The 14601-nt window shown below is 40.6% G+C and overlaps 2 protein-coding genes across 2 annotated transcripts; both read right to left on the reverse strand.

The window, feature by feature from the left end:
- Window positions 1-4777: 4777 nt before the first annotated feature.
- Window positions 4778-6642, reverse strand: LOC111959066 (induced myeloid leukemia cell differentiation protein Mcl-1 homolog). The gene is made up of 3 exons (XM_023980489.2): window positions 5987-6642; window positions 5543-5793; window positions 4778-5410 (listed from the first exon to the last, which is right to left on the reverse strand). The coding sequence occupies exons 1-3, from the start codon at window positions 6492-6494 to the stop codon at window positions 5294-5296; spliced, it is 876 nt and encodes a 291-aa protein (XP_023836257.1). The 5' UTR covers window positions 6495-6642; the 3' UTR covers window positions 4778-5293.
- A 2749-nt stretch (window positions 6643-9391) lies between these two features.
- LOC111959067 (alpha-endosulfine) lies at window positions 9392-14358 on the reverse strand. Its single transcript, XM_023980491.2, has 3 exons — window positions 14165-14358; window positions 11182-11304; window positions 9392-10051 (listed from the first exon to the last, which is right to left on the reverse strand). The coding sequence occupies exons 1-3, from the start codon at window positions 14216-14218 to the stop codon at window positions 9881-9883; spliced, it is 348 nt and encodes a 115-aa protein (XP_023836259.1). The 5' UTR covers window positions 14219-14358; the 3' UTR covers window positions 9392-9880.
- Window positions 14359-14601: the final 243 nt, after the last annotated feature.

Below are 14601 nucleotides of genomic sequence, written 5' to 3' on the forward strand. Positions count from 1 at the left end.
TGAAGACAAACAATGTATACGAAATGCTTCAGTCTGGTTTTAGACCCCATCATAGCACTGAGACTGCACTTGTGAAGGTGGTAAATGACCTTTTAATGGRGTCAGACCGAGGCTCTGCATCTGTCCTRGTGCTCCMAGACCTTAGTGCTGCTTTTGATACCARCYATCACCACATTCTTTTGGAGAGATTGGAAACCCAAATTGGTCTARACGGACAAGTTCTGGCCTGGTTTAGATCTTATCTGTCGGAAAGATATCAGTTTGTCTCTGTGAATGGTTTGTCCTCTGACAAATCAATTGTAAATTTCGGTGTTCCTCAAGGTTCCATTTTAGGACCACTCTTGTTTTCACTATATATTTTTACCTCTTGGGGATGTCATTCGAAAACATAATGTTAACTTTCACTGCTATGCGGATGACAACAGCTGTACATTTCAATGAAACATGGTGAAGCCCCAAGATTGCCCTCGCTAGAAGCCTGTGTTTCAGACATAAGGAAGTGGATGGCTGCAAACGTTCTACTTATAAACTCGGACAAAACAGAGATGTTTGTTCTAGGTCCCAAGAAACAAAGAGATCTTCTGTTGAATCGGACAATTAATCTTGATGGTTGTACAGTCGTCTCAAAAAAAAACTGTGAAGGGCCTCAGTGTTACTCTGGAACCTGATCTCTCTTTTGACGAACATATCAAGACTGTTTCAAGGACAGCTTTTTTCCATCTACGTAACATTGCAAAAATCTAACTTTCTGTCCAAAAAATATGCTGAAAAATGTATCCATGCTTTTGTTACTTCTAGGTTAGACTACTGCAATGCTTTACTTTCCTGCTACCTGGATAAAGCACTAAATAAACTTCAGTTAGTGATAAATACAGCTGCTAGAATCCTGACTAGAACCAAAAAATTTGATCATATTACTCCAGTGCTAGCCTCCCTACACTGTCTTCCTGTTAAGGCAAGGGCTGATTTCAAGGTTTTACTGCTAACCTACAAAGCATTTACATGGGCTTGCTCCTACCTATCTTTACGATTTGGTTCTGCCGTACATACCTACACGTACACTACGGTCACAAGACGCAGGCCTCCTAATTGTCCCTAGAATTTCTAAGCAAACAGCTGGAGGCAGGGCCTTCTCCTATAGAGATCCATTTTTATGGAATGGGCTGCCTACCCATGTGAGAGACGCAGACTCGGTCTCAACCTTTAAGTCTTTACTGAAGACTCATTTCTTCAGTAGGTCATATGATTGACTGTAGTCTGGCCCAGGAGTGTGAAGTTGAATGGAAAGGCTCTGGAGCAACGAACCACCCTTGCTGTTTAACATGTTAAATCTCATGTTAAAAGGAACCACCAGCTTTCATATGTTCTCATGTTCTGAGCAAGGAACTTAAACGTTAGCTTTCTTACATGGCACATATTGCACTTTTACTTTATTCTCCAACACTTTGTTTTTGCATTATTTAAACCAAATTGAACATGTTTCATTAATTATTTGAGGCTAAATTGATTTTATTGATGTATTATATTAAGTTAAAATAAGTGTTCATTCAGTATTGTTGAAATTGTCATTATTACAAATAAATAAATAAAAATCGGCCGATTAATCGGTAACGGCTTTTTTTGGTCCTCCAATAATCGGTATCGGCGTTGAAAAATCATAAAATCGGTAGACCTCTAATATCCCAAAAATATGGGGGATTGGAAATGATGCAGACAATTACATTGATGGAAGCAACAATCTATCCGCAATATTAAAGCTGATCCACCCACTTAAATGATATCTATATATACACACACACTTTCTTAAAAGAGTCAGAATTGATCTAAGATGACTCAATACATTTTTCATTAACTTTCTCGTTTCTGCAAAGTTAATATTTTAGTCGTGTAATTTTACATCTAAGATGTTGGTGCAGTATTTCTTAAGTCATTTTTGGGGTATGAAAACAAGTCGTTTACCGTTGAATGACAAGCACGTAATTGAAGAATCCCTACTGTTGATCAATGACTATAAAAAAGGCGTAGACTTCGGCTACTAAAATTAGGGTTGCTGTGAGAAAGAATTTGCACAAACAGACCAAAAAACCCTGCTCGAAGATAACAAACTAAAACTCCATAAGCACAAACTGTTCCGGATGGGAAGCATCCGGACGCCTTTAGACACTTTATCCTGGTGCCGTGCCTGTGGGAACTACTCTTTACCTTAAAAAAAAAAATCCACTCTGAAATAACAGTTTAGTTACGGTGTCATATGTGATTTGTGCTTACTATCAATCTATTTTTATGGTGTAATATGTGGCTGCCTTAGCTTCAGGCCTGGGCAATTCCAGTCCTCGGGGCCTGATTGGTGTCACACTTTCCCCCTATCCCTAGCAAACACACCTGATTTAAACTAATTGCATTTAACTGAAGATCATGATTAGTTGATTAGAGTCAGGTGTGTTAGCTGGGACTGGTTCAAAAGTGTGACACCATAAGGCCCATGAGGACTGGAGTTGCCCAGGCCCGATGTAGCTAGTGCCTGGCAAGACCCACTTGAACTAGCCCTTTGGTGATGGTAACCACGGTGGTTGCCAACTTCATTAGCAGGAGGATTAGGGGAGGTCTGAAGTGAGCATTAGTCACCATGGAGAGGGCCTACTACAATTCCTCATAAGACCTCTATTGGTGTGTGTTTGTGCTGTAACCAGAGACGACAAAGGAGATCTGAACAAACAGAACTACCACACACACAGAGTGATCATTAATGACTAAGCGCAACATGACCCTTTGAAAGGGTTCCCTTAATTGAGGCTTGATATAGCTGCAGGCCTCCTGCACAACCTTGTTCGCATTAAATTAAAGTACATTGTGTTTACTCTAGCATATTGGTTGTTTCCATACCACTTTTCATTACCAAAGAAAATCCTCTTTATCCAAAGTATGGCATGCTCTGACACAGGTAATGTGAATTTGTTGCAAGATTAGCCTAGGTGAGACTAGTGAGTCTTCTACAGATATCATTTTCTCATTGACAACCTCATAAGTTACACATACTACATTTGGAGAACTGTTATGAGACGGAGTGCAAACAAAAGTGAACTCAAATTTCCCCTCAACTTCCGTCACTACCCTGTGATATCTCCAACTTTCCTCGGCCCAGCAGACGTCAAACAATACCTGCTCTGTGGCTGATTTCCATAGCTGTGTAAAACATGCCTGATTAGATTGTACATTGCTGACCTATGCTTCCTTCCGCCATTGGCCCCCCAACTGCTCCAGTTCTCCTCAAGCTTCAGGGGAAAGCGTTATCTACAATAACCAGTCTGATTCTGACCTTTCTATACATCAGTGACAGACACATGCAAAAAGAGAAGTGTGGTATTTCCGGGCTTTCGCTCAAATCAGTCATTTTATGGCCTATGTGCAAGAGGGTTTCAATGTCATGTCATTTAAAATTTGCATATCATTAAAAAAAATTGAGACTGGATGCATTACACCCGTGGCACTCGGAGATATACTGCTTTGGTATGCAGAAGCAACTCTCAAGTTGGTAAATTAGTCTGAGCAACAAAGGATGTGGTTAATATTAGCTTCAACTGTTACAACGCTATGATTGTGGTGCAGATAGAGCTGTCAGATGCAATTTGTGGAAACATCTCTAAAGTGTATAAGGAGGTCACAGCCATAATGCAACATTGTAAAGATCTTTGGACTCCTGTCAACTTATTTTATTGGCACCCAACAGGTTCTGGCAGTCTTAATTTAATAATGATGTTTCTGACAACTGAGGCTGCAGCGATACAGTGGTGGCCTGCCCATGACACACATATAGGCATGGTTACCACAGAAGCTTCATTTCTAGGAAATAACCTCACAGTGTATGTCCAGGGGGTATGGTGTGAATAAACATGTTTGACTGTGTGTGTGTGTATAGATGACTATGTACAAAACAGGAATTAATTTGTGTATGTGGTTACTTTTCAGCACCAGAAACTAGCACAGTGCAGATGTCACTGCTGTCTTTTCACCCCCACCCCTTCTGAGAAGTAGTCTCAAAGTTGACAGCAAAACTTCTGCTTTCAGACAATTGCTGCCACAAAGTGAATAAAGTCACATTCTTTATTCATTGCAGTCACAAAAGTTGCATGATTTTATCCTTTAATCATATAACTTCAGGAGATTAAAGGAATTTGCCAGCAAGATGCATCAGGAGGGTTAGTGCTAGTTTGTTAGGTGGAACTGCTGTACACGTTTACAGTCCAGACGATCTTGCCTCTATTGAACCAATGCCAGATACCATTTGCAATCTTTAAGCTCATATTTAAAAAAAACTTATACCTGTGAGCACATTGCATTTACATGGATATAACTTGGAAATGAAACACTTCAAATACAAAATCAGCATAGTCTTGAGAATGGAATTTTGAACTGACTTTAAAAACAGGTTCCCCCTTCCCCCTCCCAGTGCAACAGCCACAAGATTTCCTTAACCAGGAAGTCACATTACATCCACGCAAATGCATTGCCAGGCATGACTGGCAAATCTACCCCAAGGAACAGGAATATGGACTTATGAATTGGGTGTAGGCGAGATGACATACGTGTAAGGCAATTAAATGCATGTAGAATACAGTCTTCCCTGCTGTAAGAACTTTACATTTTCAATGCCCATAAACTGGGTATACCTTAGTTGAATTCTAAGGCCCTCGCTGGTCAGTTCAATGCAGATTCTGCCTTTCTGCCACCAATGCCTGTTTGTACATGTATGACTAATATCACAAGGAATAGAAACAAGTCATTTGAGCCAACTTTATGGTCAGAGGCGGAACTTTGCCATTGTGAAGTTTAGCTATAAGCTAGTGCTTTTCCACCTTGATTACAAAAAGAGTTGAACATTTGCAGATTAATTAACTGTTTTTGTACGGGTCTAAATTCAACTATACATTTATTACAAAAATAAAATGTCTGTACTTTTTACATTAAATAAAAGCTCCATTAAATTTAAGTAGTCAGATGAATATATTTGGAGACCGTTCCGACAGCTACCAAATATCCTCAAATGGCCACTCAAAAAAAAAAAACAGCACCAACACATGATGCGGAAAAAAGCTAACTTGAGCTTGACACCAAAGCACTGTCCCAATTCAGTCCATCACTATAATCCAACAGACTGATGACCCTCTTCTTTGACTAAACAGGACATCATTGGGTAGTCATTCCAATCATGGTGATATTAAGGATTTCAGAGAACTTGCGGGAATAGTCCATTTTCTTTGTTGAAAAAAAGTAACAGAGTCTTTTATAGTTCAATTCACCTGATCAACATGGCGAGTGTTGCCCCAAGCCCAGCAACTCCAGCAAAGGCTAGGAGGGTGTTCCTTACTGAAGACTCTGGATCTTGCACATGAAAGAACTCTACAAATCCATTCTGAGTAAGAGACAAAAATACAGCGTTAGGTTTATGATTAGCTACTGAACAAGTAGGCTAAATAAGATTAACTGTCCTCATTTAGATTTGAAGATGTGAGCCAATGACTCATGGGCCACATAGAAGACTCACCCAAGCATTGTTTTTGACCAGCCAGTCCCTTTGGTCAGAGAGGAGGTATGTGGCGATCTCTTGGCCCACCGACCCAATGCAGTGTCCCCTGCCCATCTCCTTCAAGTGCTGGCTCACCACTGCTCCAAATGACACCAGGCTGGCGATGCGACCCCAGTTCGTGGTCCCATCACTGAACATGGCCTTGGCCACAGAATTGATGAAACCCATGTCATCGCATCGGTCATCTAAGTCAAGTTTGGCGATCATACCTAAAAAAAAAAATATATATATTTAAAGTCTGAGTAAAACGAACTAACCACATTCCTGATAATATTGCTCTGTTATTCAGCAAGTTAGCGGATATTGCGCTCAATACCATATTTAAAACAGACTATACAGATATTTAGCTAGCTAGTGCCAGTGATTAGGATCTATAGAGATGATTACTGTAAATCTACGTACCATTGTATGCGTATTGGTGCTTTGATATGATATCCTTCACCACTCGTGTCATCGTCGTAAGAGCCTTGCTTTGCTTCCAACGAGGCGGAGACAGTCCTGTATAGCCCCCCAATAAGTTGTCAATTAGTTGTCTTGTATCATGTTCCAATACTTCATCGCCCGATGGACAATTCGATAGTTCAGGCCCACATTCTGACGCCTTCTGTCGAGTGCATGGCAAAGAACCGTCAGAGTCGTCATTGTTGCTTCGGTCTGACAAATGATTACCCAGGACGTTGCTTTTCACGACATTCACTCCTAATTTCGTGGGTCGTTGTGGAGTGTCGCTAGTCCCGTTACCCAAGTCAGTATCCACTTTTGACTTCGGTGACGCCCCAGCACATACGGCCCTAGTCTCGCCGAAATAGTACAAAGAGGTACCAGCAGGGTACGAAGAGCCTCCGACGACTCCATTTTGAATATTCAACATCGTAGTTGTGGCTCGTGTAATCGACTTCGACAGAATCATCTTGACTTAACCTTTAGATAAAGAAACAAGAATTTGAAAAATAAAGGTACGCTTCTAGCAGTTATTTTAAGAAAAGCTAGCGCTGAGCTACTTTGTTGCTCAAATATCCCCCATCATTGACTGCTAACTACAACAGTGAGCCCGAAGAGGAAATGACCAACCTTTTGTCGTGTAGTTAAGAGGGAGGGGAAAGTGGGAGGGACTTCGATGACTTTCGACTCTGCCTCCTCCATTGGGTCTCCCCTCTTCCTTGAAGTAGTTTCACAATTCTATCTGGGATGGTTTTCCAAAAACATTCAGATAAATACCTCCACGAAGAGAGGATATAAAAATGCATTTCTCTGCATTGAGCGGTACAGATAAATAACACATTTTTATGTACACTTTGATGTAGCCCTTCAGAGACCATTGATAGTGAATGCGGAGTTCTCCTGTCCCCTAGTGGCCAATGACGGGTATAGACTCATTTATCAACATAAAACGGTGATCCTAGACTTTGTTTGTCATTTATCAACATATAAAGTGGCGGTATCCTGCCCTGTGCGGTTGCAAAGATTACTGTAGCTAGAGACAGTTGGTTGGTTATTGGTTTCTAATGTAAACTTCACCAGCACTGGTGATCAAATCAATAATGTGAGAAGATAATTGAAAATAGCCAAAAGTCATTCATATTCATGTAAAAGTTTATTTCAAATACTGACAAATTTGCTCCACTACTTCCACACAACAAACATTATTAGTACTCATGTACTTTCTAATTTCTTAAAATCAATCTTTTGTTTTGTCTCCAGCTCCACAATACGCATATCCTGATGTAAACCCCCAGTTATTGGGAGCAAGGGTGCTCCAGATATCCCTGCAGTCTTGGGCCAGGATAAACTTTTGTTGTAGTTATGTAGTGATGTAAGAGAACACTAAAACATCTTTACTGTATGCAAAACCAAAAACAGTTTCAGTAAGCAGCACACAGTCATTTTAATTTGTTTACATTCTGGCACATACTTATGGTTGAACAGGTGGCATGGTATTTTAACAAACCCTGCTATACCCCTCATTGCATCGCTCCATACAAAGCCAGACAGTGCACAAAAACATAGCAATCAAGAATTCCTCTGTTGTTTCAACAACCTTAATTTCAGCAGCATATCCAATTATATTATGACACTTTTTAAGCCTGCAATGGCAAGCTACAATTATTTAGGATTCTGCACGGTCTTTCTGTTCAAATTCAAGTAACAAGTTGGGGTCAATTAAATTTAAACTCCTGCTGGCCAGTTCCCAAAATGGATTGCATTGGGCATGGGTAGAATTTCAATTCATATCCTAATTGAAATGGAATTATACCCCCAACCCTGGAGGGGTTAGTCAGTCTCCAATTGGCAGACATTATTCATGGTAGGAGTGGGTCCAATTGTTTGAATCCTGGGACAGGCTTTCTTTATAGGGTAATATCTCCGTTTAAGATTTGTCATCGACTGAATCAGCAGCATTTACACATTCATATTATACAGATTAAGATCTCTGTCGTAAAAAAAAGAAAAAGATAAAGCAGAAGTAGTGTATTCACCGACAGGAGAAAGGAAACATTGAATCAGAGAACTACAAGTAGTGAATCAACAGAAAGAAAACAAATCCTCAACCCCCAAGTCTATTTACACCCGCTGGGACAGAGAACAGCAGCACATTCATACAAACCCAGACAAACACACTATCTTCTTCCCTGCAATTTGACACAGATCCGTGTCTAATATTCAAAAGCTGCCAAGATGGGAGTGATCAAGTGTGTATTTTATAATTTGTGTGGAGTGTGTGATACATTGAGATAGGACGACTAGCCTTTACTTTTGTATGATTTATCTAACACACCTCTGACCATAATTACTTTGCAAGTTGAGCCATCCCAACAGGTGTGAGCAGGGTCAACTAAATACACTCACACTTTTCCCCCTCTCCTCATGTCATAAAATCCCTTCCTTTTGCCATGTGTCAAGTGAGCATATCTCTAAAGCGCACTGTGTGTTCCAGTTAGGTCTGTGTGAGCCCGGGGCCAGTCAGGGTCAGTTTATCAGGTGGCCGACTGTTTACCCCATTACTGACGTCACAGATTTTTATATTTAGAATGTCAATACGTAAGGCTATATGCTTTAGCAGTACGCTGTGAGGCTCCTGCTACGTTGAATTTGAAGGAGAGACTGAGGAGAGGTTTAGCAACTAATGTAATTTGGAACTAGGCAGTAATCTTCTGTTACTGGAAGAGTTTCTCAACAGGAGCGGCCATTAACAGTGAAGAGCCAGATTGTAGTAAATGGCTAATGCGTGACAATGAACAAACAACCCATTATAAAGACACAAATCATACCAAATGTCACATTTCTCAACACAATACAGAAATATACACTGAATTGATCCCCTACAAATAATTTAGGCTTTTTGATGTGATGTAATAGCCACAGAACTGAGATTTAACTTGAGTATTATACAGTTTCTTATTTTCCCAGCCTTAAAACGATACATGGGTATTTAGTTTGCTTTGCCATTGCTTTCGCCATGGGCAGCCTACAGACAGTGTGTGGATTGTCAGGACATTGAGAGGGAAGGATGGAAGGTGTGGAGAGTGACCATGGACATTCCAGGGCTTCATTTGGTTGCTTGCTACTTCCTATCAGTCGTCTAACCCCTCCAGATTTGCACATTTTGTTACATGTTACAATCATGCAGCATATTTAGAAAAAGAAGAGCAACAGGGAGTCAAGAATTAAAGCGACATGAGCAGAAAATGTGCAGTTTCATATCCGTTCGTTCAGGTCAGCGTGGACGACCTTGGATTTTTGTTTGACAAAACATGAGATAAAGGAAACCTCAAATCAGTTTCCACATTTCCCTCTGATTACCACTCCATTCCTTTGGATACTTCACCATGGTTCCCTTCCCTCCCAGATTTGGTGTGCAAGCAAAATACGCAAACATCTACCCCCAGCTTTGAGGAGAACACAACATCGAAAAATGTAGAGCGATCATGGTTCCTAACTCCCTCGTCAACAACATATTTTGGTGTTGTTCGGGATGCAAAAACGTACTGTACATAATACAAAGTGCATTAAACTCAGCCTCCCCGATGGCACATCTACTTTATGTACCTCTGAACACCAAACCAAGACATAAGGGAGGCGGTAGAGCAGAGTGCACAGAGAGCAGAGCTGTGTGGAGAGATGGTAGAAAATGTCCCAGCTCACCTCCCCACATACAAGCAATATGTACTGACTTTCACAGCTCTCCCCGATATGTTAAAGCCAAGTGAAGCCTGGAGATGACTAGGGGGGGGGGACATTGTTGGGGGACAGGTGAGGAACGTTAGCTGGGGGCCTAGTGGATGCGTGGAGGCTAGGTTAGCCTGCTAGTTTACTGGTCACCAAGGAGGACCTCCTCTGGGGCAGGTCCTGCGGCGTGGGAATGTGGTCCCCTGTGACGAGGTTCTTGTCAGGGCCCGCCACGGGCAGCTGTTTGTTCTTCATCTTGGCCTTGGCCATGTTGTAGTCACCTGAGTCAAAGTATTTTTGCTAGGTGGGGGCAAGAAAGAAGGAATTCAATTCAGGTTGTCTGGAGTAGATCAGCTAGTTAAAGTTAATAGGCAAGTTTCCATTGACGCTGGTTTATTTGCCAAAAGCAATGCCGCAAAAAAAAAAATCTTTGCAACGTGTCATATAGGAGAAACGTTCTAAAGATCGACAACATTTTTATCCATTCAACAGGGGTGGATTTTCTTTTGTCGAACATTCTTGCGACAAATTATAAATGGAAACAATGTTTTTGGAATAGATGGTGATTGTCGAATCATTTTGAAGGTACGTGGGGCATGTGATGTCACAGGTAACTATAAAGCTCCACTCCACATTTAACTCTAAATGCCTACTGCTTGCAAAATCCATTTATTCAACTATAAAAATAATGTTTCTTTGCAGGACAAGGATTGTCCTGACTTTCAAGAATGCCTAAATTGTTTCACCTTGCTTTTCTGGTTGGCTGGATGCAAGTTTCAACATCCAATTATTTCAGATTTACAGGAGTGCAAGTTTCACCATGGCGATACATTGATGATACATGAGAATTATTAGAATATGGAAATATTAGTCAATTATTGCATTCTATGCATGCTGGCTTTCCCTGGCTATACCCGAGACATGAAACAGATATGTAGGAGGGCATAGAGGCTGTGCTTTAATACATTGACGACAATTTGCCTAAATGGGTAATGGAAACACTTCAACCACTATATTGTTAGTTGACACTGTAGGTTTTCGCGGATTTTTTTTTTAAAGGTGCGAGGTCATTAAGTATAGCTGTTTTTAACGACATAAGATAGTTATACGGAAATGCACCGTAGCAGGTAATTGTCACATCTATTTTCTTTGTGAACTTTCTAAAATGTGGACAAAAAATTTAAATAATATCACTGGACAAGTTAATTTGAACATAGCTACTGCCACAGACACACCAAGGCAATCTGAGATGCTCATGAATGCAGAACGTATTGATATGTCTTAAAGAAGACTATTCTAAGCCTATGCGATTTCCTAGTCAAGTGGTCAACAAGGGTGTGTAGGCGTTTGTTCCAGCCTAGCACTTCACTAACATGTTGAATCAAAAGCATGCATTATCTGTGGCTCGCCGGGAGAAGCGTTCCACCTACCCCTTTCTGTAGCCTCTTCATGAGGAAGTCGGAGCCTCCAGGCTTCTGGCCCAGGCCGGGGTACTTGGCCTTCAGCTTTACCTCTTCGCCCTTCACAAGGTTGGCATTCTTTTCCTGAGAGTCCTGTCCAGACAAAGAAAACATTTCGATGTGCCGTCATATGGGTGCTACTTGCTATGTGCAAGGAATTTAGCTAAAGAGGAGAAACATCTAAACAATAGGCCTATGTAGCCTACGCCTATATATCCTTCATCATAATGTCAGCCATGATGCGCAGAGAAGAACAAGCATAGGCTTTTAAAATAGACATTCTCCATTTAACTGTCCAATGCCTTGTGATATGCAGTAACATATCCTGATGCCTAGTCACCTTACCTCTACAATTATCTACCTCTATTACTCCAGTATCCCTGCACATTGTAAATATGGTACTGGAACTGACTGACCCTGTATATATTATGCTTACTTACTTCCTCGTGTTCTTATTTCCATTTCTTGTTTGTTTATGTTCTACCTTATATAATTTTTTGTATTACATTGTTATTGATTACAGCATTGTTGGGGTTAGAGGTTACAATAAGGACATTTCACTGAACTTGTGAAATTAAAACTAATAAGAAGGTTATAAGATGGTCTGATGATGACAAAACAAAAAGATTACTGGGCTGGCACTGTGCTCTTCAGAAAGGATTGCATCTGAATCATATCGCTTAACCCTACTCATATTCAGCTGTGAAGTGGGCTAACGCCATGAAAATGACTTGAGGGAGTTGAAGCGTCTTCATAGTATGAGTCACTCTCTGTATGCGCTCCTGCAACACTATCTCTCACGCCCTCATGGTTGCCTGCGATGAACAACTCACACAGAAGACGAGTGTTATGATTGAGTAAGAATTAAGTGACTAGAAAGCCGTTCACATCCATTATTTCCCCCTCTCATACACATTTCTTCAGCTGATGATGACAAAACAGCCTTGTTACCAGTTTCCCCATCACTGACATGTTATTGGTGCCATAAAAACAAATTGTTTTCCCCTCATGAAGCCGTTTGTCTGCAAATATGTACAAGCCAAGTGTGGCCTTACTTTATGGTTATTGAAAAAAAAATTATACAGAAACTGGCCTTGAGTAATTGCTGACCAAAGTCTAGGTACACAGAGCTTGCAGAGTGGTTCTAGTTTTCACATGACACCTTCATGCTAAAGCTTTTTGTAAGGTGTAAGCCTATGGTTTACTGGAGGCAACTCCTGCACTAGACAAACTGGTTTACCCTTTACTGCCAGTGTGGAGTCCATGGACAGATGCCAGTGGAAAGTAGGTTAACAAGACACACCTTGTTATTGCCCACAGTCCAGATAGACTCTGAGCAGAAGTCAGCAAAACATTCTCTATTGGGGCAATTCCACAGTAACAGAGTTAAGCTGAGACTGATTTTTCACTTTAAAATGTCAAACAAAAACCAATGATTGCAAAATTAAATAAACCATACAACTCTATGCAGAAGGACTACTTTCAACAATTTCCACATTTTTTTTACAAAAAAAAGAACAAGTACTTGCAGAACAGTGCAGATGCAAAGTTTGGTAACAGAATGACAGCACAAACACAACCCGTCATACTGTTTGTATCTGCACTGTTCTTCAAGTAAATGTGTTTTTGTCAATTATTTGGTGGAAACTTAAAGTAGTCCTTGTGGATGCATGCTTTTTAAACTGTGCAATCATTGGTTTTTAGTTTGGCATACATTTTAATTGGAAACATCTGAGTCTCAGCATCACTGTTAACATGGCATTGTTAACTTACAACACATTGTTACTTATCTGGCTAAATAAAGCTAAGAAAACATTGAGAAACCCACAAAACACTGCAATTGAAGTACATGAGAATATCTGCCATTCCATGTAGAGGACAGTGAACGCAACGCTAGCAGGGGCAGGGACAATAAGTGACTCAGGGTAGAGAATCCGATGAACAGATTCTGTTGCTGGTTCACTTGGATCCATAACAAAAATGTAAAGGTTACTATATTCAGCCCCAATGAGGGACAATGCAAGAGTGGACAGGATACTTTCCAGTCCCTCAAACAGTTCCAAACTGCTAGACTAGACCAATAGTAGCTAGCTACCATGAAATGTTATTTTCTCACATGACCGTTTCTCTTCTTGTCATTGTATCAAAATACCATTGTATTATTAGCACCCATTATCATTGATAAGACAAAGTATAGCATCAGTAACTTCCCTATGTAGACATGCTAGTCAATGCATATTGATATGACCGGTGGGTTTGTCAATAGACCTCTGACCTTCACCAGCATCCACTCAGGATGCTGCCTGTACAAGTGCCTTTTCATCAGTGTACTCCATTTGATAGATGTCACATATTGGCCTATATTATATATAGCTAAACCTAATATCAGTGCAACACTTTAAATAACATTCACAAAGTATAGGGGACTGAAATCGAGTATGAATCAATAGATCTAGCTTATACATCCTTATAAGCTTTGTGTGACTGATCAGCTAGCATATAAGTGACTGATGATTGACCCTGGTTTCCATTAAAACGCAGATTTCAAAGGATAGGCTACAATATTATTGTTTGCATGACAGTATCGAACGCCGGTAGACTCAACCTCAACTACTGCTGTGTCAGGATAGACCAATGAGGCCCAGGCATATCTCATAACCTATGGACCAGTGAGCCAATTGCACAAGGGAAAACTCAATAAATAACTCAATAATACAGTACCTATGTTATTATTGATTATCGGGAGACACGTACATATTACTCAAGACCTTTCCAAAACATTTATACACACTGTCATTGTTGGTAAACGAGACGTTTACAGGTTTGATGCCATAACGAAAGCTAACTAGCTAGCAATCAATTCAAACACGTTACTTGTAACGCGTTACAACAAACAGAGCTAGCGTTATGGCTAACTGACAAACTCAAGATAGTGTCACGATATTAAACCCACCTGTTTTTCATCCTCATATTCCATCTGAGTATCTGATAGATTTTCGGACGACATTACGCAGCTCTAATGGACTGGAAGTCCGAATTGCTTGAAAACGCACGTTAGAATGTATGCAGGGGTGCTCCTCGCCTCCTCTAGCTATTCCACTGCTAGCAAAATCTAACCTGCCTCTCGTGAACAAGTCTCCTCGATAAAAAAAAAAAAGGCTAAATATTTTCTGACGCCGTTGTGTGGGATTGCCATTTGTGACAGACATATACAGTAACCAATTGTATAAGGAAACACGTTGTATTAGATACCAAGAGAGCCAATGAAATGCTACTACTCGTAGAGAGATGCTGATTGACAGGGCTGTGTCCAATAGAGTGCGGATATTCAATCTGTGCGCAGCGTTGCATCAAACTACACCAACAACAGAGCGAATTCCCTACAGTGCC

Source organism: Salvelinus sp. IW2-2015, linkage group LG35 (assembly GCF_002910315.2).
Source record: "Salvelinus sp. IW2-2015 linkage group LG35, ASM291031v2, whole genome shotgun sequence".
Classification (NCBI taxonomy): domain Eukaryota; kingdom Metazoa; phylum Chordata; class Actinopteri; order Salmoniformes; family Salmonidae; genus Salvelinus; species Salvelinus sp. IW2-2015.